Here is a 23,938-nt window from a genome sequence, read left to right as displayed (position 1 = left end):
ATAAGAAACGATCTGTTCCTGAGTACATATGGAAAAAAAAAAAAAAAAAAAAAAAAAAAAATCAAAACAACCATCAGTCCATTTTGAAAGTTGCCGCAAGAAAGCAGTTGAGAAGAGACTCGCCCCGAGATAGATCGGCATTGGCACTAAATATAATACAATCGATGCGCAGCCCAATGCAATAAAACCCCTTCTAAGTCATGCCGTGAACGCCCTCGCTCCGTGGATGCTGCGGTATTATACATTTTGTAATAGAGGCACAATCGTTACCACCTTACAAGTCATATATCTCGTTAAATCAGTTCGGCGCTAGCTATTCTTTTCCAAGAATTCCTTTGCTTCGTTGACTTTAGTAGCTAAATAAGGGCTTCCGCCTCGATCGGGGTGATTGAGGAGCATGAGCGTCCGGTGGGCTTTTCGGACTTTCTCCTTTGTGATGGCTCGTTCACTAACACACAAATTTGTTAGACAAGGCTGTTGATGTTATTGTCGTAGAAGTAAGGGCGGCAGTTCGTACTTGAGAGACAATATTAGAGTAGCTTCTTTCTTGGTCATGCGCGGCTCGAAACCGCCCTTGTAAAATGCTTTGCCCAGCGCTCCAACGCCTCCCCGAGAGCGCCTCCATGCGACGAGTCCTGCGCGGCCCTAGTGTTTTCTCTTCGTTAGTTTATACGCGTAGAGAAACATATTTATATGGGATATGCGTACGAGAAAGGCTGCGGCCGCGACGCCTGTTCCAATAGCAAGGGCTGAGGCCATATTGACTGACAATTGATGGTGCGAACCAGTAGGAAATTGAAATATGATGTCTGTCGATCGGTGGAATATCGCAATGATTCTTTTTCGAAAGTGCACGGACCTCATGAATAGATTTGCCGCGGGACATTTATCGATAACAATACATACACCGAACGCCGGGATGGAAGGCAAAATGCGGCGTTAAAGTTAATCCATTGCCTATCAACATGATAAAAGCCAGAGGACCCACCAAAATTTCACGGTGTGAAGTTTTCGGAGGGGCGCCACGAAATACTTCTCTATCCCGATTCATATACCATCCAACATCGTCAACGAAGTCTGCGTCCGCCGTCAAGATGAGGTTAGTATTAACACATTTTATTTTAGGATTTCCTTTGTGGATATATAGCTATTCAAGTACTTCATGGCTCATATGGGGCTACCAAAGTCTTTAAATTGCCATTGCGAGCCCGAAGCCCAATCCCGGTTCATACACGAAATATAGAGATCGTATTTACTAACTAGACGCTCTACAGGATCGAGACGTGCTACTTTTGCAGTAGGCCCGCCTACCCAGGCAAGGGAATAGTGAGTCTTTCCATCCATTCTTCCAACTCTCCTCGAACTAGATAGAACCGTATCCCTAACTCCTCCTTCCCTCTCTCCCAGACATTCTGCCGTAACGACGCCAAGCAATTCCGCTTCTGCCGCAGCAAATGCCACAAGAACTTCGTGATGAAGCGCAACCCGCGCAAGCTGAAATGGACCAAAGCGTTCCGGCGCGCGGCGGGCAAGGAGATGACGGTGGACTCGACGCTGCAGTTCGCGGCGCGGCGCAACGTGCCCGTGCGCTACGACCGCGAGCTCGTGCAGAAGACGCTGCGGGCCATGGACCGCGTCTCCGAGATCCGGGCCAAGCGCGAGCGCGTCTTCGCCAAGCGCCGCCGCGCGGGCAAGCGCGCCCAGGACCTCGCCGCCGACCGCAAGCTCGTCCAGACCCACGCGCACCTGCTGCCGCGCCTGCGGGGCAGCGAGAAGAGGAGGCTCGCCGAGGAGCAGGGCTTGCGGCCCGAGGAGATCGAGGAGCTGGAGCGCAGCGCCGCTGCGGTTGTTGTGGAGAAGAAGAGCGCGAGGGTGTTTGGCAAGGAGAAGGTGCGCCAGAGGGTGCGTGTCGACGGAGGCGTGGAGGTGGTGGGAGAGGACGAGGGTGGGATGGATGTGGATTCCGAGTAAGCGAGCTGATTGTTGTAATGTTCGCGGTCACAATTTGCAACTCGTACGGAAGGAGGTGGTGTATCTACGATGGGGATGCGCAAAAAAAGAAATCACGGACAGTGGCGTTCATGTGTATGGGTTGTTTCGTTTCTTCTGCATGTCCTGGCGTTGGTGGATTCTATGTAGGATTCTGATTCCTTTCCTTTCCACGAAATGAAACACTTTTGACCTGCCCAGTTCCCTATAGGAAGATGATACATCGGTGCCAGGCTTATTCATTGTTCGTGCCATATTTCGTGATGGAACAAGAGTCTCGCTTTCTTGCTAATTGTTTGCTATGTTGCGTATTATGATTATCATTACTGCTAATTTATCTGATGTAGATGTTCTAGATGGTAGGTATGTAAGCCATCAACGGTGTTGATCTTTGTAAGGTTTATCCATCTCATTCCGTTCCAACATTGAGACTTTAGATATAATAGCGATATCTTCCATGTCGCATTTATTAACGACGAAACTATCATTCAGCCTGGCTAGGAAAGCGGATCCGGCTTCCGTCCCCGACCCGGGCCATGCATATAGTGGATCTTGGGCGGCTGCGGGAGCGAGTCTCGGATATCCTCTAAGATGTGCGCGTCGAGAGCCTCGCGGCGTTTGCGCTCCTGTTCTCGGTCGTACGGTTCGCCTTCTCCATGCTCGGACGTCCAGTTTCCTGCGCCCCCACGGCCCGAGAGCGCACCCCCGCGGCGCGGCGATGTCGGCGGGGACTGTGGATGAGACTGGTCTTGGGGTTTCGAAGCATGAGTAGGAGCGGTCGTGGCTACAGGTGAAGAAGGGACGTCGACGAAGTTTCCAGCGCCGCCTCTGCCGGAGCGCGCATACGCCTTCGCGCCGTTAGTAGTGGAGCCTGCGACGGGTTGCGCTGGGCCATCGGCTGGATCCGTCAGCGGTTCATCATCGGCAAGCGGTTGCGATTTCTGCGCCTCGAGATCCTAAGGATTGGGCTTCTTAGTAAAAGCCACTCACTCACTCACTCACTCGCTCACTTATTTACCTCGCGTGGGGCTTTGGGGAGATCTAGCGTACCTCGGATTTCCTCTTAGTTGCCTCTTCGATATCTTTTTGCGAGTAGAAGTTGCCGGCGCCGCCCCGCCCGCTACGACGATATACGGTATCCGCCATCGTGCGTGCGTAGGTGCAGATAGGTAAGTAGGTATGTGTATAGTCGAGGAATATGTATGCTTCTTTGGGGAATTTGCTCCGTCTACTATGTAGTAGTAATCTTACAGTTACTTTATGTAGGTGGTATTCGAAATCGGACGTCAACGCGGCGTATGTACGTAGGTTAGATGGTTAGTTAATAGACGCCGAGGTGTGTATGTGTGAGCAAGTAATTAAAATCGACCGCGCGCCTAAATGGATGCGGGGTGATAGCAATAAAAAAAAGAAAAAAAGAAAAACTCGCGCGCTTAAAGAGTATTGCTCGCGATCGTGATACGGCAAATCTTGTGTCCGTATTGGAAGTGAGTAAGGTTGTTGTTATTGAAGTTGTAGAAGTGAAAACGAGTACGTATACATTTGGAATTCGATGTTCCAACTTGCTGGGAGCGGCTGCCTACATTGTGCGACTGACTACCTTACTGCCTCGTGTAACCTACCTTAACCTAGTAGAATTTCCGGTAGAAAACGACGTCATGGAGGGGCATTACATCGAACTAGCATGACCTTCCTCTTCCAAGTTCGTATTAGATACTATCAAATAGATGCTATCAAATGATATATCAAGCAGCACGCACCGGAATAATACCTCGGTGGGCACACAAGATACCGCTGCACACCTTCGGGCGGACAAAATTCAGGCACCAAGCCTTACGGGCTCCGCCAGGGCTTTCATAGTATGCTCGTACCTGCGTCTAGTCGAATATATAGAGCGGCGACCTATGTATATGCATGCTGGCCCGTATGTATGTACGTACAGGACTAAAACCAAGGATTCCGAACCCAGATATCCGGTTTCTTTAAACGGGCAGACGGGTTCGAATATGTTTGGCTGGGCAAACTTGGAGTCTGTCATTTTCATATGTGGTTCCGAGCGCCCAAGTCAATCTTTAGTGAAGTGATGCGCAGCCGGGTATGGCGGGTCAGTGGGTAAGGCAGTGTTGATCCTTTGATCGACAGTTCTCGAAATGGAAAACGCTACCTATTGCCAGCTTTTGGCTTTCTTACGAAGTACAGCTCGTATGTATTGTCCTCGTTAACATTGTTGACTTTTTGGTCTTATGGGTCCTCTATGAGGGTTTGTTTCAAACTAGCAAGTTTGACAAGCTGACAACTTGGAATAGCGAAACGACATGGAACACATTTCTTGCCTGCTTTATCGAAAGTATCTCCTTGATTGTGGGACCTAGAGAACAAGACACTCGATAGCGTGTCGACTCGCGAGCCGTTGTCAGCTGCTGCTTTTGCGTTATCCCAATAAGGCATAGTATAGTATAGGTTCTTATGTAGAGTCACTTGATATTCGAAAGTCCACTGGGTTGGCTCAGTGGCGAACGGAATACGGAATCGACACTAAAACAATCGAGCCGGTGACCCCCGTTTTACCAGACGCACTAGCAATACCAAGTGTTAAACGATAAATGTCGAGACTTTTAAAAGTATACTGCGTATAAATGAATTGAACTTCGGCCTTGGCAGCGTAGCACCGTGGCCTATCACCGCCCATGGAGTATGACACACCCCCATTGGCTAATGATGAGATTATCGTAGACTATGATATGAATGAAAATTAAGATAACGAATCAGGCGGACCGGAGAATATAACAAGGGCCAAAAGGCTATAATGCCGATATCTTAGTCTGCAACTCTACTAAGATACCCTTTAAATGCCTAGTCCGTGGCAAGAAAGCTCAGATGGTAGACCCCGCGCCAACTGGTTCGAGTCGAAAATGAATGGACTGTCACGGTGGCGGACGCTACGGTTCACTTAGGAAGGAGAAGACGAACTGTGATCTATGTAGAAACCTGCGAATTTTATTATTCTCATTATTGTTATTATTATTTATTATTTATTATTTTAATTTTTTTTCGTCTCGTACAAGATTATACCGAGATGTAAGCTAATGTTTGGTATGCATCTCCAGTGGTCTAGACCACTAGATTCTTTGGTCACTTGTGTCGAAGGAACTGGACGGGAAAAAAAAAGTTTCAGCCTGTGAGGATGCTCTAAAATTTAAGTCAACATACTATGTAGGTAGGTACTCTGGAGCTCCCCGGTGAGACTTTAAATATATTCTCCCTTGCTTTATCTATGCCGGGAAGTATCGTCCTGAGCAGTGTCTCATTCAAAGAGCATGCTCGAAGCCCGTAGAAGAAATTAGGTAAATTTGATAGAGTTGATTTGATAGACATGTATGTGTATGTACATGCTTCTTCTTGCATAAGCCACCGTACCATACATAGTAGATTAGGTACCCCAATGCGCATCTGTGTATGTATGTAGTATGTACATCATCGCTATCCAATGAAACGGAATGGCGTAAGAAGACCCGGCCGAGGCGTGAGCATAGTGTATACCATAGTGAACCTCTTTTATTTCTCCAAATTTCGTGACTTACCGGCGCGAGAACCCCATGCACGAAAGTACCTGCATCCGGAAAGGTCAAATGGCCTCGCTGATCTCGTGGATTATTTTTTTCTTCTTAGGAAACATACCAATTCAGTAAAGCATAAACCAGCATATATTGTCACTAAGGTGGCTAGATTCAAGATCACGGGAAAGTATTGAGTTTGTCTTGGTGTCGAATTGGTATTTCTTATTGGTGTAAAGTAATATTGCTAAGAAATATGAAAAAATCTAATAGAATACAATATAATAAGTACATGTAGTTTTAGGTAATGTTTGTGATACTTGTACGAAGCGTGTTACGGCTGAAGCTATAGCCTACTGTAAAAAGAATATTATAACACTGTGTTTTGATATGCTTAGCGTAGACCTTAGTTTCGTGCTGCGTAACGGGTATGTACATACATATTATTGTATATTGGGCTAACCCCTCTTAGTATTATTTGAAGCTTTCATGACGGGACCGCGTCTCAGGCCTCTTGTTAGACTTTATGTAATTATGCATTTATACATTCCCTTCATAACGCTTATTAAACGGAGATAAGCAATGCAAGATTAGACTTGTTTGACAGCCGGAGAAAAAGGATCCTTTGAAACCAAACAGGCAGAATACGAAATACCGCACACATAGCCAGATATTCTTAGCAGCCAGGCAGCTTAATTATTTATGGAGGTGTTAGGAATCGTCAGGGGGTAAACCCTACCCGCCAGGTGACGCGCCCTACGATCGTAGCGTTGATCCGCGCAGTCCGGGGAGAAGCCTAGTGTATGGTCCTTGGTCAATTTATAGACCCGAACCAGGTCACAAGGGGTCTAAGGTTGTTACCAACCATAAGGAGTGGAATGAAGCTGGAATACTTACCTACGTGTTTTACCGAAGGTGATATCCTTTGCTAATATCTGTTTAAAATATCAACTTTTATTCTGCGCTAAAGTATAAGTACTTAAACTGACTGTCTATTCGAATAGCTGATTCGGCTTATAGGAATCTGTAGCGTCGGTACGCTAGTAAAGTGCCTTGATAGTGTATACATAGAAGTCCCTCCTTAGGGGTGTGTGTTTATGGGTACCTACATAGGTATGTAAGCATAACTGGTTTCCCCCTTGTTCCCCCCCTCTTTTTTATTGTGTGTACCCCCTCGTTGGATTATATATACATACACTAGTGTAGACCTCTTGCAAGGGTGTTGCTCCAACAATATCATTATCTAATTCCGACGGACGAATGATAAATCATTAGGCCGGCATTCCTATGTACGTACATTATATGTAGATATCTATTCTTCGTAGAGTTATTCGCGAGTAATAAGTATGATATGCCACGTTATACTGCCACTTGTTAATAAAGATGTGCACGACGGATTATTGCTGTCGCTTTATGATAGGCAAATTCCGCATACACAGTGTAGTACGCACCTGCGTATTGCTCGTAATCGCAAGATAACTTGTCTCTCTTGAAGACTCCGATGTGAGTTGGAAAGCCGCGTGTTATGTATTTGTCCGGTTCCGCTATCTTTTACCAGATATATGAATATGCAGGGCACCAGGGCATCAGGGCACCAGGACCAGGGAGCACACCAGCTGCCATTCGAGCATTGGAACTATCCACGTGCGAGTAGGAATGTACGAAGTAGGCAGTTGAATTCCTACTTTCGTCCCATTTCAGACATGACGATAGATCTATCCTGACGTGGGTTACCTCTCGAAATCGGCCATTTCTGTCTCAGTCCAGCTGTAATTGCGTCCAAATATGTGAAGTAGTCAGTTTCAGCTTGTAGAATATCAGTTAAGCACACGTCTACTAATTCAAAAGGGGGTTTCCCTCAATTGAATTATGTACCTAATGTTGAGCAGCGTCTGCATCCCCACGCCCATCCGCTTGGCCGTCATCCGCTTGGCTGGCAGATAGGTACAAACTTGATCGTGATGACTTGATCGTAATGATTTGATCGATTCCCACCTGTCGTTACAGCTCAGACGCATTCAGATGGAATTGCTCATCTTCTCGTGTCCAATCCAATGGGTCTACATTATGCCGCCTTAACTAACAATTCGTCAAGCGGGTTTGTTGTCTGTACCCTTTTTTATGCCGCTCCGACTTGTTTCCAAGTTTGACGTTGTGCCTGACAGAAACCCTGACCTGGAATTGAAGCTTGTCCAACTAGCACATGCGGACAGGCGAACCAAACCTTATTGTACCTACCTAAGATATAAGGGGCCGCGCTAACTACATGTACATACGTACCTCACTTATCGTGCAGCGCATGCGTACTATTATTGTATGGATACCTCATACCTAGGTACGCACTAGATAGGTTAGGTAGGTACATAAGTAGTATAGTATCTTTCTAAACTTCCAATATGTTCTTGTGGAAATATGCTCTTGTGGATTCCACTTAGAAAGATAGGACGGGGAAAGAGATGGGGGGCCCGAATGGTGAATGGGGGAGGGGGCAGGGGGGGGAATTGAATAACTTTGAGCCCACCCATAATGACTACCACACCATTCAACGTACCACATGGCATACGCCCAACTTCCATTTAATACACTTTCTCTAACGTACCTAACCTAGCATAATTAGCAACTATCGTCTACCTAGCGTATCTAGTGTAAGGCGATATCTACACACCATAATATAATAATAGTAATAGTAATAATACCATAATACTTCGAAGGAGCATAGTGTATTCTAGTAGGCCAGAGTACCTAAGGTAATAAGCAGCTAAACGAAGGCGTAGTCCTAAGCCCATTTTCCTAATAGGTATTCCGTATTATGTATTTAACTCGGTTTGACCACCTGACGAACAGCCCCGATGTATCTTGGTATCTCTGTATCTGTGTACTGGTACTGTCTTGTCCGTACCTGCCTAAACGTTCCTACATTATTACCTACCCGTACTTGAAATCCATAAAAAAATTATTTTTTTGTGCAATGGACTGATCTTTGTTCCTTCTTCAATTCTCAAGGGGTTAAAGGGGAAAAAAAAAAATTATTACCTACAGATCATCGGACGGCTTTTTTCTTTTCCCAGTGCCTCCACCATCAGATCCTAATCCAGCCAATACCTCTCCTAATCCACCCACCATTGCCGACGAACACCCTCTTGCTTTGCTTTTTGCTCTCTCTTTCTTGTCCACTTTTGTATAATCATTCACCTAGTAAGACACGAGCTACACCAGGAAAAAAACAAAAAAAGATAAATAAATCCTTGAGACGATTATTTTGTCGTTCTACTATCTACGTGGTCGGCAATGGCCTCTTCCAAGGTAACTAACAAGTTGCACTAACCTACCTCACCTTGCCTTTTTACCTACCTTGCCCGCTTAGCCCGCCCCCGACACTAGGTAGGATAGTCATGCTGATCACTTGTGTCTATCACTTCAGGAAATGCAAACACCAACGAGGCCATTGAACCAGCACCGTCAATCAATCTCTTCTACCTCAGCGTCTTCCTTAGGCGCTTCGAGACCATTATCCCATTCACGCAACAACTCTCACACATACTCCGCTTTGTCCGGCGCCCTCAATGCCACCCACCGCGTAACACGTCGGAAGAGCATGACTGGCACCGCTGCCAATGTCGCGGCCGTCGCGGCTGCTCTTGAAGAAGCAGGGGATAAGGTTGGACCATTACCTATTGCTGTCAATTCCCGCCGCGGTACCATGTCCAAGCCTGCCACCGCCCGACCTACCATCGTGGGCAGCTTACCTTCTCCGCCTGCTAGCTTGCCAACCCATAGATTCTCGATGAACATGAAATCGGAGGGCCCAGAAAACGCTATCGACGACTCCTCGAACGACATGTCCGCCGATGAGGGAGAAGGGAGTCCCCAGACAGCTCGCATGCGGCGGGCGAGCGATGGTCAGCCGCTAACAAAAGAGGGTAGGAAGAGCAACCGAATTGAACTCCGCTGCGACAAGTGCGGGAAAGGATACAAGCATAGCAGCTGCTTGACTAAGCATTTGTTGGTGCCCATTTTCTTGCCCACTGCCTCCCTTATGCATTCACTTGCCCAGGCCCGTGGATAGAGTATCTCCCTGCCCCCGGGGCAAGCGTGGACTGGCCGAGACCCTTAAGCCCTGAGTAAATGAACGTGGACTTTTGTTGACGAATTGCTTGCCAGGTGGGAACATACTCCCGAGTGGTCTCTCACGTCCAAGCTGCTTATATCCAAGCACCAACAAGTTCAACTGCTCGAGGCGGCCTCAGTTCTTGTCGCCATGAACACGGAGGCGACCACTCCTCCAGATTCTACCAAAGACTTCGCCAGCGACCCCGAATCCGCCTCTCCCACCGCATCTGGGTACTCAGATCTCCACGATGGTCGTAGTTCAGCCGACACCACCCCACCTCCACCACATTTGGACGCTTTTAGCGCCATGAATTCTCTTGCTTATCGTACGGCTTCCAAGAGGGACAGCAATGGGAGCAGCTTTGCGCGATCGTACCAATCGGCCGTTTCGGGTTCGTTCTTCTTAGGTAGCGTGCCAAATGGGAATGGATTCGGTCACGCTCGTCATGCCAGTTCGGACCGGCGCCCCCCTTCTTCAGGAATGAACAGTACTGGCCAAGATGACCGCGACCTTGCAACAGCCATCGAGTTGCTCAGCTGCAGCTTCAATAGCAACGGAGGGACCCGAGATTCTAGGCTCCCTGACGATGCTCCTCCTGTACCGCCGCTACCTGCCCAGTATCTCGATCACGCAGCCTTTGCCAGCACGAGTTTTATCAACAGCTTCCCGTCAGGGCAGATGCCGGAAAGCTTTACCCGGGGTGAGCTCCGGCATACCGAGGACGTGAAGATGGAAGACAGTGAAAGTAGTATAATGGATGAAGACGAAGGTGAACGGGGATTTAGGGCACGCAGCAGCGAGGAAGATGATGATATGATGTTTGGCCGTATGGAGGATTAAACTTGAGATCGCCCGCCGGCTCGCTCATCAGAGAGACGGCACGAAACGATAAATGGCTCTGGTTGTTTCCTTTGTGTCACATATATCAGCTTCTGTAAACGAGGTGGTTTCGCTCCGCTGCCGAAATCTCAGCACCGAAGAATGGGGGGCTCTAGGTACGAATACTCTAAGGCATGCTCCAAGAGGTTAAAGTGAGGATCGGAGAAAAGCGTCGAGCGAACACCTAATCTGTCGAAACCGTAGGGAAAGTGTGGATTTCATTAGGTAAAGCGTGTGATGTCTATTAACAGGGCTGATGGGCTGATGACACCCATTTGTTTACCATGAATGAAAACCAATTCAAACGAAACTTTTGACTTAACTACTAGAATATACTTGACCAATAATATAGTTGGGGGCTTTTGATTGATAAATAGGATTCTAAAGTTTACTATTGCCGGACATAGCTATCCTCGAGGTAGCGGAGCTGCGGAGTCATGATGCCAGTGATCTTGATGATCTGCATGTGAGTGCAGGTTGGTATAGAGGTTGTAAACGGAACCGGCTAGGCAACGGAAGACATCAGAAGTTTGGCGACGGTTGCCTAATGACCCTCACGGAATATGTTCAAAAAGAGGAGAAGCTGAAAATAAGAGGAGAAAGTCTCTAAGATGGAGGATCGAGAACCCAGGTTCCTTTTGAGAAACGAGGTTTGTTGTCGATCAGCCCAGTTGTGGGGTTATTAATTAGTACCTAAGGTTAGGTACGTAGGCTCAATAGTAGGAATAATTTAGTAGGGAGACTCGACGAGGAGTCGTTCGGAGACGTCACTGGTGCTAGCTAGGCTGCTAGGTACATGAGGTAGTTACCACCCGCTTTCCCCAATGTTCGCGTATCCACCCCCCACCATTTATAGAGGTAAGTATTACATATGGCGTAGCTTTTAAGCCTACCTACATACTACCTCAATCAGGTACATAACCTACACTCGTAAGTAATCGCGACAATATCTGATCAGCTTCATTTTTTATACCTAGCACGTGAGCGCATTAAGCTTGGATCTCTGCAAGGCGCATACAATTTTTTTTCTCTCTTTTCGGGGAATTTTCTTAAATCTTTTTTCCCCTTCTAATAATAGATACATAATTGCAGAATCTTCACGGTGTAAACACAAGGCAAAATGCGTACTAGGAAACAAACTCGCGAGGAAGAAAATGCGGCTGAGGCAAGGCAAACAGTGGTGTCTATCACCAAGATCGATACTCCAACAATCTCGCCTTCGAAGCGCGAAATTACTCGTCCCAGCAGCACACCGTCTAAGCTGCCTCGGCCGATTCAGTTCCCGCTCGTCACTATTCTGAGCCTGTCGCTCGCCGCGGTGGGCTACTCGTTAACGTGGCGATATACCAAGGGTCCGATAGCGCCGCACGCGAGGCTATTGACTACTTGGGATGATGTCGCAATTGTTACGGGATGGCGAGTGTAAGTAGCATTTTACCAATCTTCCCATTTACGGCGGCGCGTATTTAGCTTCTAAATTTGGTCATGACGAAATTCCAACAACACTTTACTTACCGTGTTTTCTCACAGGTTTGAACTCGCGCTGAGTTGGTACGGTAACTACGACGGCTACGATATTACAGCGTTGAACCTCCTGTCCCACGGTCCTCTCGTAAGTACCTAAGATGGAATCACCAGCACGACAAAATATATACATAACCCTAACGAGGACAATAGCTGTATCTCCTACATACCTTCTACGGGGTACCTGCCGACACCCTTCTCCTAACACTCGCCATCGAAACCCTGGCGACATACATCCCCTTCCGCCTTCTACGTCCGCTTTCCACGGTCCACGCCGACCCTAGCCATGCGCCCAACGCAGACATCGTCACGGACCGGCCCATCGTGCTGCTCACCACACTTCTCGCAGGCGCCATCTACAGCGTGACGCTATTCATCGCGTACGCGACGTACCTACCGTCATACCTAGTCGTGTACTTCCCTAGCCTGCCGTCCATCGCGCCCGCTCACGAAGCCACCTACGTCAGCCTGCTCCCCGTAACACTCGTTCTGGGATTTGCAGCGCGCGCCTTCATATTCACGCCTGCCGAAGCGACGGCCTCAGCTAAGGACAAGCCGTTCGACCCAGTTAGCGCGAGTCTTCGCGAGACGCTGTGGTGGAATTTCTGGGGCTGGAGCGCGCAGACCAAGGTCCTGATCCAACGCACGGTGCTACTGATGCTGATTGCAGGCATGGATACGTTCGTCCAGACGCGCTTCACGATTAAGGGTGTTGAGACGCCTGGTGCGGCGGCGTGGAGCAGCGTGTGGGTGATTGCTGCAGCGATTACCGGGCTCGCGCTTGGTGCCGTTGCCAGTGTTTAAGTCTAGGTAGCTGCCTGAGGAAAAAAGGGAAAGTAGTGTAGGATAAAAACGGACAGTTGCGGTAGGGGCAGTAACAAGTTAAATCATCTCGAGGTGTTGGACGGGAGGTAGTAAGCATAATTTATTATAAAATGGACAAAGGAATGTATCTAATGGGGCGTACCGTGTCGGCGGAATCAAATATGTCATTAAGAGTTTCTGCTTTATTAATGTTTATTCTGCGTTTTTCAAACGGAGGTATCCTATAACCAGGCTAGCCTATGTTATATGTTACATATATGTAACTACGTATATTAGACTTCATGCTTGTCTATATACCTAATCTAATACTCTGAATCCTACTTATAAGGTAGCTTGAAAACATAGGTAGGCTTACGAAGAAACCCTTTCTTGTTACCGATGGAATGTAACTATTACATTTGTTACTCGAGTCAGTACACTATAGTATAGTATAGTCGTATTGCTACCTACACTAGATAATAGGGGGTTAATATAAGTCTCGGGGTTGATATTTAATAGCACATACGGCTAAGTGGGGATGTATAACCCAACATGGCTAATAGGTAACTTAATATACAAATTTATATGTTGTGGTACTAAGCATTGATACTTTTTAGTATATTCTTAAATCTTATTTTGATGAATAAGCACCACTTTGGTTAGTACTTATCATTGAAAAGTTGATCTTTCCATTGATGTTTAGTACCATAACATATAAATTCGTATGGAAAGTTACCTATTAGCCATGTTGGGTTATACATCCCCACTTAGCCGTATGTGCTATTAAATATCAACCCCGAGACTTGTATTACTACAATTGGTAATTCGTCTATGTCATGATTGGCTCTTCTTTCTACGCTTGCTTTATAAAGGGATAGACGTCTAAGACAGGACCCACTAACTAGATCATCTCCAAGCTTATACTCGAGCTCTGACTTCTCTACATAAAGGGTTATTTTATCAGGTAGCTGCCTCCCACATTATTATTGCTACTAAATTACACGCGCATGTGTTTATCTAGACCGACATACATGAGCTTAAGGTTTCTACACATAAGTATTGCCACTGCAGTTTCCCTTAGGTACTTAGTTTAAACAGTTTGAGATAGGCTACATAGGTACTTAGGTAGCATAACTCCTTCCTAAGGTATGGCTATGTTCTGTGTAGATGTCCAGGCACCTGCCTATCTGCCCTACGCACTTGCCTGATTTCCAAAAGTTACAACCTGAGGTAGGTATGTTAGGGTTGTTTATCCCGCTTAGGCAAAGGGGTATAAATACTTGGGCATTCTCAGCCAAATCTCAATTTCTTCATCCAACACAACTACATTCAACACAACTACATCCACACGCCTCTAAACTAACCCAACAAAACTTCTAATTACTTAACCAATGCCTTACTACCTCTTTAGACAAATGGCACATTAGGGATGATCTCTACCTCGGTAAAGTCCTCTAATAATTATCTATATTTGAAAGATGAAGGCCAGCGACGCATAGAATGCCTGGTTTTGGGACATAATAGCTCGCTGCTTCTGACCCCAGCCTTCGTGCATCATGCAACAAGGACGCTGTCCTCCTTTTTCCAAACTCTTTATTCTTGTTGCTTGGTGCATCTGCATCACAACCTGTTGACAATCATTCAACAACATTGTCATCAGTAGCCATATTCTTTCAATTATCAGGTACGTCCCTCCTTTTTTACCTTCTATTTTAGAAGTGCGTTACGGCGATGACCTCTAGTGCCGGGCCGTGTCTTTAGCCTACTATGGACTTCGCTCACATTAGCCCAGAACAAAACATCGCAGAAACTACCTATTACTGGCGCTTACTAGAGCTATTCATTTAACCATCAGGCTCGTGGAGTCCATCTTAGAAAGAGCTTACGGGCCAAAGAGTGCCGACCATTAGATGGAAAAGCGATCTCTATGTTGAACAGTATATCCATTGTCCTGACGAGGCTCTCTTACATATCGGTCAGATCCTCTATCTTCTTCGCTCACTTGATAATTGCCGCGTTTGGTCCGGAGATACTTACTCCCGACGACTACTACGGCAAATACGTCAAAGAGCGCCCCATCGAACAGGGCGAATGGCTTGACGTAAACAAAGTACCCGTCCCGCAGTCGACGGCGGTTTTGAGCCGCTCTCTGACCATAGGTTGATATTTAACGGGGCACGATATTTGTATCATAAGTTGTGTCGCCACTAGGGAACTGAGAATCTCGTAGCGATGCCACCCCCGAAAGCTAACAAGTAAGTCTCCAGTGTATCCATTCCCTCGGCATCGCTAATCGCGTAGCCAATCATTCGACATTACACAATTATCTAGTTCATCTTTTGACTCTGTCATGTCGGAGTCGCTAGTTGATCCCATTATGGACTGGGATCAGTTCGTTCAGTACGACGAGGAGCCAATCGAGGCCATTCCATATGACTACGACTTCTTCTTGCATCGCTAATCACGTAGCCAATACCATGTCGTACGTGTCCGGTATCAACTCTTCCACTTCCCTTATGGGTTTCTCTGTCTATCAGCCTGCCATTGGTGCCCCTTTGCAGTTTTTCCCTCCCATGGGGTCCAAGCAGTTGAACGAGATGATCGACGCTTATGGTTCGGATTGGACCATCCAATGTTACCGGAGCATAAGGGTAGAACATGGTGGTTCCTCTTCGCCTACGACCTTGAGGTGGAAGTAGGGGAATGTTAGTTTTATTATCTACGGTGTGGACCCCGAAGAAATTCTTGGGCCTGTGAAGGGAACAGCGGGCGGAACAACGACAAATGGGAAATCCAACGGGCCGACAAGCGGACCTACAAATGGTACTGCACGAGGCGCTACTAGTGCGCAAAGGAACGAGAATAGACATACGTCTACAGGTAGCCGGAAGAAAAGCCAGAGGGCTCAGGGAAAGAGAGATAGGATTTGGCCCTGGAAGGTACGTTCTCCTTCTCCTTCTCCTTCTCCTTCTCCTTCTCCTTCTCCTTCTCCTTCTCCTTCTCCTTCTCCTTCTCCAGACCGCAAGACAAGTCTAAAACCTAACAAAGTACATACAGAAGGGAACATGCCATAGGATCGCAGAGGATACTTGGCAAAAGATAAAGGCCATCCTCGGACACGACGCGACGCCTCTACCAGCTACTAGGCGCGACAATTTAAATGGGAATCAAGCTTTCTCGCAGCCATAATGGCCGAAGTCCGACCCGAACCCAACGAAGACTCGGTGGACTGCCCCTCTGGATCCCATCAGAAAAGACCTGCGCCTAAGGATCCCTACGACAATGGCTTCCTGTCTGCGCCTAGAAGCACCCTGTGTCCTACCTCGAAGAATAAAGGAACACCACCATCGAACGCCAAGGCGAATGGCGAGGGATCCAGCAACAAGTACTCTAGACGTCTAAAGCGCCAAAGATGCGCCGCTGTACCTACGTAGGTAGCATATAGCAGACCAATAGACGTAAACGTTCTCATCATCATCATCAAGTCCCTCGAGTCTTTTCCCTTAATCATCGTATTATTACTACATGTTTTTCTAGCTTGCGAGTATGTTTCCCAGCATGTCTTTGATCGCTTCCTTCGTGTTGTCGAGTTCTGCTTCGATTGCTTCTTCTTTGCCGTATACGAGCTATAAGCTTGCTAGATAGGTTTAGAGTTCCTTGCAGAATAACGAAGTCGTTTCCATACTGTTTGGTTCCACCTCATGACAGCTATATATGGAGAGGTCTCTTAACTATACGTAGTGGAACTCGAATCTAAAACTAAAATCAACACCATTATATACCTAGATCTCTAGGTCTCATCTTGGTAAGCGTCGAAATTATTCTCCCCGAGAATCTCATCCAAAAGATTGGCCACCTCATCGTTGTTTATGTCCGCGAACGCGGTATAGGTATTTCCACTAAGTCCCCCATCTTTGGACAGCAGGAAGACTTGGCGTTTCCACCATAAAGGTTGGTGAGCTTGGCTGCCCGTCTCGTTTGCTGGAGGAAAGAAAAGGATTCCTTCCTGTGGTTTGCAAGCCTACTTAGCCTGACCAACCCGAGGCCCGTCCCAGAGGTAGACCGGATAGCCACGACGCAAGAACATGTCCTTGTAGCCCTCGCCGCCGCCCCAACGGTTCTGCCATACTTGCGTGGTGGAGCTGTGCCACATGGCGAGACTGGTTTTCCGCGATCTCCAAGGTATGAAGTATTCTATATACCCATGATCATAGGAGAGGGTCTGATCAGGGAAGATTGGGCTTCATATGACTCTTCCTTCTATAGTGAATCCGCCGGATTTTTCTAAGACGATTGGTCGTCTCTCATATTGCCGTTTGTCACGGGCCATGCCGCTTACGAGTGACAAGAGCAATCCGAGTAGGGTGAAAGTAACTGACATTTTGGGAGGTTACTCAACGCCTATACCAGCTGGGAATATGACATGCTACTAGTCAGTATAAGACATTCCCAAGCCTTGTTATTTCAACATTTTCTAAGGCTCGTATTCACATCGCCTTCATAATTGCCGGCACTTCAGAAATACATTTTAGCTATCCTTGGGTGGTTCACATCTTTGATGGCTAATGGGGCGAGCCGTATAAGTCATTCTAGGCGTATGCGAATTCATTTAGTCGAGATGTTGTATTTTAATGACTTTTTTGTTTGTACCTAAGTGATGTATAGGTAGATTATATTTAATTTATGTATAAAAATCTGGAGTATAATAGTATTACATCAGTATGAGAGGTAGGTAAGTTTATGAGACGCGCTTTCTACGGCATTTAGATGATGGTTGCGCTGTCCTTACCTAATCACTCATCAGCCTCAAGTGACGGCGGAAACCTCTGCGGGGCAAGAAGGTACCTAAGTACTTTTCATACAAATAAGGAAAGTGTACAGTTCTAATGATTATTAATACTGTTGGCAGTAACGCCGCCAAGAAAGAACTTAGGAGCTTTAGCCCAAACCTTGACGCGACAACCTCTCACATCTTACATCTCTCACTTTAATTGCAACGAATTCTCGTTTGCGGTCTTTTTTTTAATCTTGTCGCACAAAAGCTCGCCGACGACTTATCATTTGCCCCTCGTTTTACTTTGCTAATTAATATATCCTGCATTTATCAAAATTCCTACCTTTGTCTATACCGCTCTCAGCGGTCTGCACTATGGTCATGGCGACCGCAGTAGAAGCAAACAACGATAGAGGTGTGGAGCTCGATGATAATATTTCACAAGGCAACAAGGACTCCAGCTCTTTGATGCACGTTATCCCGCCGTTGGATACTTCGAATAATGGCCTTGAGTCGCTCAACATGCGCGCCGACCCAGACGCCCAAGCCACCGTAACCGATTTCCTCGATTTTACAGAATATCTGCCATCCGACATGATGCGATCTCTTACCCTGATTGGAAAGCTTGATCAAGCCTACATCGATGCATCAACTACTGTGAACGATCTCACTACCGCATGGGCAAAATTACCGACACTCCCAGTCGACCAACGTCCTGCACCGGTCCAGCTGCGCAAAGATATATCCGAGAATCTGAACCGCGCTGTTAGCTCGCGCGTCTTCTCCCACGCTGAAGCCGTCCGTATTCACGAGAACGTGATTAGACACTATAACCGAGCCAAGACTATACATGCGAAGCTACTGGCAATGCGCGATAACTATCCCACCGCCGAGGAACAAAAGAGCCCCTCCCAGGTTAAGTCCCCACAAACAGTTCGCACCCCTAAGATCACACTTCGGCTTGACAGCAATGGACAAAAGATCCAGAGGCCACCTCGAATCACCGTTCCCGGGGAGGTGCTTGCGCCTTACGAAATAGATTTCAATGCTTACAGCTCATTGAGCGACGAGAGCTCCGAAGAAGAAGAGGAGGAGGAGGAGGATATACCCATGTCACCTCCTAGGCGAGTCGCAACTCCGTCGACACGTATCAAGGTGGTCAAGCTCCCGAAGTCTCCTAAGCCCCCTAAGCAGAAGATTCCGAAGCCACCGCGACCACCCCGAACTCCGGCTAATCGGTCTGATAATGCGGTTCCCATGATGTCCACGAGCACTGCCTTGGCGCAACTTCAGCCGCCTCCCGAGAACGCTGTTCCCGGCAGCGCTGACGCCCCGTGGCTCCAACTGACTCCTTATGAACTTGCCAAGTTGCGTAAGAGGATGAAGAAAAATGCGGTATGGAATCCCAGCGATACCATGATAGCTCGAGAGCTCAAAAACTTGGGTCGTGGCGTCGAAGCATATAGGGCCGCCCAAAAACAAGCTGAGGAGGAGGGAAAGCCGTTTGAAGCTACCCTTCCTACTCCGGTGGTTGACGCCGAGTCTGGAGCGAAACATCCCCCCGAAGGTGCCATTAGTGCTGAGGCTTTGACGGCAGACGAGGTACAGTTAAGCAACCGCGGTATGAAATTAAATGAAGCCAAGAAGCTGAAACGTGAATCAATGGCAAGGATCGCAGCCGAGGAAGCAGAAGAATCAGCTAGGAAAATGGTAGAAGCTGCTCGCATGTTCCTTAACCACGAAGATTCTCCGCCTGTAAACGGGAGTGCGCAGGACAAAGCCCCTGAGACGAGCCAGAATCAAGGCAAGACCAATAAGTCCAAGACCAGAAAGCGAAAGCGTAACTCGATGTCGGAAACTCCCGTTGCAGAGAAACCTGAGGGAGTTCAGAGCTTACCGGCGAATCAGCCGCCCAGCCAGACGCCCAGCCAACCCGAGAAACCCCCACTAAAGCGGACCAAAACTGAGACGCCTGTTCCGTTGCCCCAATTAACTCCTCGGCCGCCATCTGTGCCACCTCCGCCCCCGGCGCCTACTGTATCTACCGCGCCAACAGAGACTCCGGTCCCTGTCCCTGTCCCGCAGCTCGGCAAGATCCCTCAGGTGGCTGCTACGTCAAAGACGCCGGTACCTGTACCCGTTCCAGTTTCTTCGGATACGTCTATGATGACTACTCGGTCTGCTGCTTCCTCGGCGGCGACGAGTCCAGCTCCGTCATCTAATATTGCTACGACGATACCCGTCAAGCCGTCGGCGGAGACTCCTATTCTGCCTCCTATCAAGACCTCGACTACGCCTATTCCCCCTCCGCCCCGGGAAATGCCCAAACGGGAAACTAGACAGAATATGCAACCAGCCCCGGCTCCAGTTTCAGCTAACCATAGGCAGTCGAGTTCTCAAAACAATACGCCTGCAACCACGCCTGCTCCCGAGTCCCAGCCTATCTCCGTACGTCGGCCTACTTCACGCGGGAAGGCTGCGAGCCAGGAGCCCCTTCCAACCTTTGCGGCCGAACGGCCTCGGCGTACGAGTACCGCTAGAAACACCCCTGCTCCAGAACTGCGTCAGCCTAGCAAACGTACTAAGCGGCCTGCTCCAGGCGTCGTGACTACGAACTCGGGCGGCACTAGCGCTATAGGAAAGCGTAAGGCAGCGCCACGTAAGAAAGCTCGCGGCGGTAACCCTAAGAAGGAGAGGGGTGCAAGCCAGCAGGCCGAGCAGGAAGTAGAGGTAGAGGTGGACGACGATGGCAATGTCATCGATCCCGACGAACCTAGATACTGCCTCTGCAACAGAGTCAGCTTCGGCACTATGATACAGTGCGATAACGTAGATGTGAGCGCAACAAAGACTACTGCAACCCCAGCATGTGGTGACAAGAAAGCACGCAAAAAGAAACTAACCAACCCCCACCTACAGAATTGCAAGCAAGAATGGTTCCACCTCGAGTGCGTGGGACTGACTGAGATACCAGCACGCACGACGAAGTGGTATTGCCCTGGATGTCGCGATCTGCTAAAAATCGGAGGAAAGGGAGAAGTGACTTCGCGAGGCGTCAAGACGTAATGCTTGATCCTCACCGCTAATCTGCTTCTAATAATTCGAGCATTATGGCTCACGCCCCTTACAATCCTCATCATCTTTGTTTTCATTCGGCATGCGTTCCTCTTTACTGATACCCGATGTCGTTTATCTGACTTTTCTTTTAAACCCAGTCGTTGACCATTGCCCGGCAGACTGTCGAATACCCAGCCTCGATTAGTCTTGGCGTGCTATCCCAGATCCGCGGGGATGCTAACATGTATACTACTCAAGAGGGCAAGGTTCTGGATGGTCCGGCGGGTTCAAAAGGATTATATTGTTTTGTGCAAACCAAAAGCTTCGAAATTCTTACATATGTTATAGCATCACTTTCGTGGTTTACTCATGCCGTCGCCAACATGGGGTATTCAATTCAAATTGTGTCTACTATCATCATGTCTCTTCAGCTTATCCATTGAAGAGCCTAATATTCACGAGACCACCTGGACTCGATAGCCCCGAAATGCTTCAAGAAATGGCAAAGCCTTATATTATAAAGGTCTGGGGATGATACCGGTCGAGTTGTTCGGTTGTAGCCAGCCTGTAGATAGTTAGAGCTACGATATTGGCTTGTAACTTTTAAATGCTAGATATTCTTAACCTTGCGTAGCCATGCAGAGAAATGATTTTAAATCTGTAATACTCTTATACCCCAACATACCCGACGACGGGGTGCTTAGTAAATACCCCTCATGCAAGATAAAAGTTACATTTAAATATCACCAATTCTGATGATCGAAATAAATGTCTTAATTCTTTCAATCTGTATTACCCTATCATTTTTCCATTTTTCCCCCTTTAAATCGTGACGCCTAAATAAATACTTACGCTCACTTCTTAGGGCTTACCTTCGTGATGGCGGCTTCCGATGATTACACGCCGTTATTCCCGATCGATCGCCCGGTTGATGGGAAAGTCAAGAACTTCATATCGCAGTTCTACGCCATATCTGATGACAGATCAAGGGACGAGGATTGGGTCAACTCCTTCCTACCTGATGCCACCGTTATTATAGGAGATAAGATGGCAGTGGGAACTGAGGGTAGGCGAGATCCAGCGGAGATAGATAAGAAACCGCATCTATACATAGAAGCTAACACGGAGGCTGCTGGCGTGTATCTAGATATTCGCCAAATGCGCAAGGGGATGTGGGAAGGAGTGCAGACGCGAAAACATAAACCTTTGGCGGTGTATCCAGCCACCTTCTATCCAGAGACGGCTTACGGCGAAGGCGAAAAAGAAAAACCGGCGGCCCGGTATATGATCGAAGGGACGTTGATTTCGACCGGGGAGAAGCTCGAGACCCTGGAGATAACGTGGGCGGCGCGCGCGATCTTAAAAGAGGAACGGGAACGGGGAGAACTGAAGTATAAGCTTTATCAAGTCTACCTGCATAAGAAACTCGATACCCACGACGAATAGCTCGGTGACTTCTCTCGTTTGCATTTGGTTTGTATGTACCATTTCTCACTCCTGTCCTGTCCTCTAGGTACGTGGTACTTGGACGGTAGAATTGCGCGGATAGGAAATCCCGCCTGATCCGTTTACCGCTAGGCGCCGGGATGATGCAATTATATAAATTCTGTCATGATGGACGCTTTTGGGTTTGCTGAAATTGCAAAACTTAGGTACCTGCTTGCGCCCTGGGTACCTGACTTAAAGTCTCAAGTCTTATGTGTATTATATACATACATGACTTGACTTAGACGGATGTCTCGCACACCAGTCTTTAACGAGAAACTAACTGTTCTAGAAATAGAAAAAGAATCAATCTGCTCTCGTGCCTAGCGCGCATACACATGGTTCTTCAGCTCGGCGTCAGCTGATCTTGTACGCCCTGATCACGATGGTGGGTTGGGGATGGGAAGGGAGCGGGAGCGGTGGGAGAAGCTGGAGTCTAGATAGGTGGCTGGCTGGCAGGGGGCGTGACTGGTTTGGTATATTATTGATTACCTAGTGTATTGATGATAGATGACGACGAAGTCCCGTGATGAAATCATTCGGAGCAAATAGTGTATCATTATTATTTGGATTCCTGGTCCGTGACCTCGAATGTGCCCCTTTTACTACTACATATGTATGTACATACGAGTTGTCTTCTTTCTTGCCCCTTTTTCTTCAAAGGAAGTCCTTTTTCGGAGCCCACGTTGTAAAGAGCTGATGACGTAGCATTGGAGCTGCTGATAAGGGGAGATTCACATGAATGCATCGAGGCATCATTCACTGCTACCTACATAATCCGTACATAGATTATTGTTCATATATATGTAAGACAAGGATAAGCTCTGTCAGTTGAAGGTTCCCAGCTGTATATTGTCTTACTCTGATCCACTTGAGCATTCCCATGCTGCCACGGCTGCATAGTGAGGGGCTCTTCGCAGCTGGGTTGTGCATGTGCATCTTTTGGACAATGGGGAAGTGGAAGAGCTGAATCCCCTTTATCATCCATCCGTCTTTATCATTAAACCATGTACCTTGTTAAAACACCCTAACCGGACTGGAATTATGCGCCGTATTGTGCTGCATTGTATTGTATAATAGTGTAGGTTAGGTAGGTACAATGTAACATAAAGGGCACCTAATGCATCTAACAATATACACATTTATCCTTGTTCCTTGCTTCTAACAACCCCCACAAACCCCCAGCATATCCTCCACATGGTGCCTATCGCGCCTATGTACTTACACGTATGTAGACTTACCCCTGTTGATTATTAGTACCTATGATATGTACTCAGATACCGTTTAATGCCCCTCCTTTCCGTTGCTGCTTGTGTTATCAGTCACATGCCTTGACTCATATAATTGCTTATGAATGAATAATAATGCGTAAGAACGGTTTGTAAAAACGGTCTAAACCGGTAACTAAGCTAACGGTTGGGAAATGTTTGTTGAGAGGTGATCGTTCCTCTTAGTCAACATTACCTTAGGTACACTAATTAGCAAGCTAACTATTATGACTAACTATTATGAGAATGGTAACCCCACGATGATAGCTTCGAAATGAATATAGAACAATATTAGCCCTACAATTATTCTATACACTACCCAAGGCAAGATGTCCGAGCGGTCTATGGAGCTTCGCTCAAGTTACCCAACTTAACCCTGCGAAAGGGGGATCGAAGTGTTGCAAAACGCGTGGGTTCGAATCCCACTCTTGTCATAACTCTTGATATCCCTAATCGGATATATCTTTTTGCCGTTGGTCGATACCGTCTCGTA

General features: G+C 47.4%; 9 protein-coding genes and 1 non-coding gene across 10 annotated transcripts; 7 read left to right on the top strand and 3 right to left on the bottom strand.

Moving 5' to 3' along the window:
- Positions 1–39: 39 nt before the first annotated feature.
- On the bottom strand, positions 40–965 carry F5Y00DRAFT_247601 (uncharacterized protein). The gene is made up of 3 exons (XM_048009296.1): positions 709–965; positions 518–645; positions 40–448 (listed from the first exon to the last, which is right to left on the bottom strand). The coding sequence occupies exons 1-3, from the start codon at positions 862–864 to the stop codon at positions 310–312; spliced, it is 423 nt and encodes a 140-aa protein (XP_047860906.1). The 5' UTR covers positions 865–965; the 3' UTR covers positions 40–309.
- Positions 966–1,473: 508 nt separating this feature from the next.
- F5Y00DRAFT_266071 (ribosome biogenesis protein RLP24) lies at positions 1,474–1,971 on the top strand (the record flags this gene model as incomplete). Its single annotated transcript, XM_048011884.1, has 1 exon — positions 1,474–1,971. The coding sequence occupies one exon, from the start codon at positions 1,474–1,476 to the stop codon at positions 1,969–1,971; it is 498 nt and encodes a 165-aa protein (XP_047860905.1).
- Positions 1,972–2,249: 278 nt separating this feature from the next.
- Positions 2,250–3,439, bottom strand: F5Y00DRAFT_184925 (uncharacterized protein). The gene is made up of 2 exons (XM_048005067.1): positions 3,040–3,439; positions 2,250–2,945 (listed from the first exon to the last, which is right to left on the bottom strand). The coding sequence occupies exons 1-2, from the start codon at positions 3,133–3,135 to the stop codon at positions 2,487–2,489; spliced, it is 555 nt and encodes a 184-aa protein (XP_047860904.1). The 5' UTR covers positions 3,136–3,439; the 3' UTR covers positions 2,250–2,486.
- Positions 3,440–8,831: 5,392 nt separating this feature from the next.
- Positions 8,832–10,494, top strand: F5Y00DRAFT_255647 (uncharacterized protein; the record flags this gene model as incomplete). The annotated part of the gene is made up of 3 exons (XM_048010310.1): positions 8,832–8,846; positions 8,965–9,545; positions 9,705–10,494. The coding sequence occupies 3 exons, from the start codon at positions 8,832–8,834 to the stop codon at positions 10,492–10,494; spliced, it is 1,386 nt and encodes a 461-aa protein (XP_047860903.1).
- A 951-nt stretch (positions 10,495–11,445) lies between these two features.
- F5Y00DRAFT_247577 (uncharacterized protein) lies at positions 11,446–13,157 on the top strand. Its single transcript, XM_048009295.1, has 3 exons — positions 11,446–11,955; positions 12,064–12,145; positions 12,211–13,157. The coding sequence occupies exons 1-3, from the start codon at positions 11,654–11,656 to the stop codon at positions 12,859–12,861; spliced, it is 1,035 nt and encodes a 344-aa protein (XP_047860902.1). The 5' UTR covers positions 11,446–11,653; the 3' UTR covers positions 12,862–13,157.
- Positions 13,158–16,049: 2,892 nt separating this feature from the next.
- On the top strand, positions 16,050–16,506 carry F5Y00DRAFT_266065 (uncharacterized protein; the record flags this gene model as incomplete). The annotated part of the gene is made up of 2 exons (XM_048011883.1): positions 16,050–16,283; positions 16,399–16,506. The coding sequence occupies 2 exons, from the start codon at positions 16,050–16,052 to the stop codon at positions 16,504–16,506; spliced, it is 342 nt and encodes a 113-aa protein (XP_047860901.1).
- Positions 16,507–16,651: 145 nt separating this feature from the next.
- Positions 16,652–17,014, bottom strand: F5Y00DRAFT_266064 (uncharacterized protein; the record flags this gene model as incomplete). The annotated part of the gene is made up of 2 exons (XM_048011882.1): positions 16,652–16,842; positions 16,897–17,014. 2 exons carry the CDS (start codon positions 17,012–17,014, stop codon positions 16,652–16,654), a joined length of 309 nt encoding a protein of 102 aa, XP_047860900.1.
- Positions 17,015–17,816: 802 nt separating this feature from the next.
- Positions 17,817–21,417, top strand: F5Y00DRAFT_247570 (uncharacterized protein). The gene has a single exon (XM_048009294.1). It carries the CDS (start codon positions 18,011–18,013, stop codon positions 20,699–20,701), a length of 2,691 nt encoding a protein of 896 aa, XP_047860899.1. The 5' UTR covers positions 17,817–18,010; the 3' UTR covers positions 20,702–21,417.
- Positions 21,418–21,491: 74 nt separating this feature from the next.
- F5Y00DRAFT_247567 (uncharacterized protein) lies at positions 21,492–22,785 on the top strand. Its single transcript, XM_048009293.1, has 2 exons — positions 21,492–21,758; positions 21,840–22,785. The coding sequence occupies exons 1-2, from the start codon at positions 21,572–21,574 to the stop codon at positions 22,136–22,138; spliced, it is 486 nt and encodes a 161-aa protein (XP_047860898.1). The 5' UTR covers positions 21,492–21,571; the 3' UTR covers positions 22,139–22,785.
- Positions 22,786–23,768: 983 nt separating this feature from the next.
- F5Y00DRAFT_t141 lies at positions 23,769–23,879 on the top strand. The gene has a single exon. It is a non-coding gene; the product is annotated as a tRNA-Leu (tRNA).
- Positions 23,880–23,938: the final 59 nt, after the last annotated feature.

The sequence above is a fragment of the Daldinia vernicosa genome (assembly GCF_022497035.1).
Source record: "Daldinia vernicosa strain CBS 139.73 unplaced genomic scaffold F5Y00scaffold_64, whole genome shotgun sequence".
Classification (NCBI taxonomy): domain Eukaryota; kingdom Fungi; phylum Ascomycota; class Sordariomycetes; order Xylariales; family Hypoxylaceae; genus Daldinia; species Daldinia vernicosa.
Note: the sequence above shows the minus strand (reverse complement) of the source record. Positions and strands in the feature narration are given on the sequence as shown.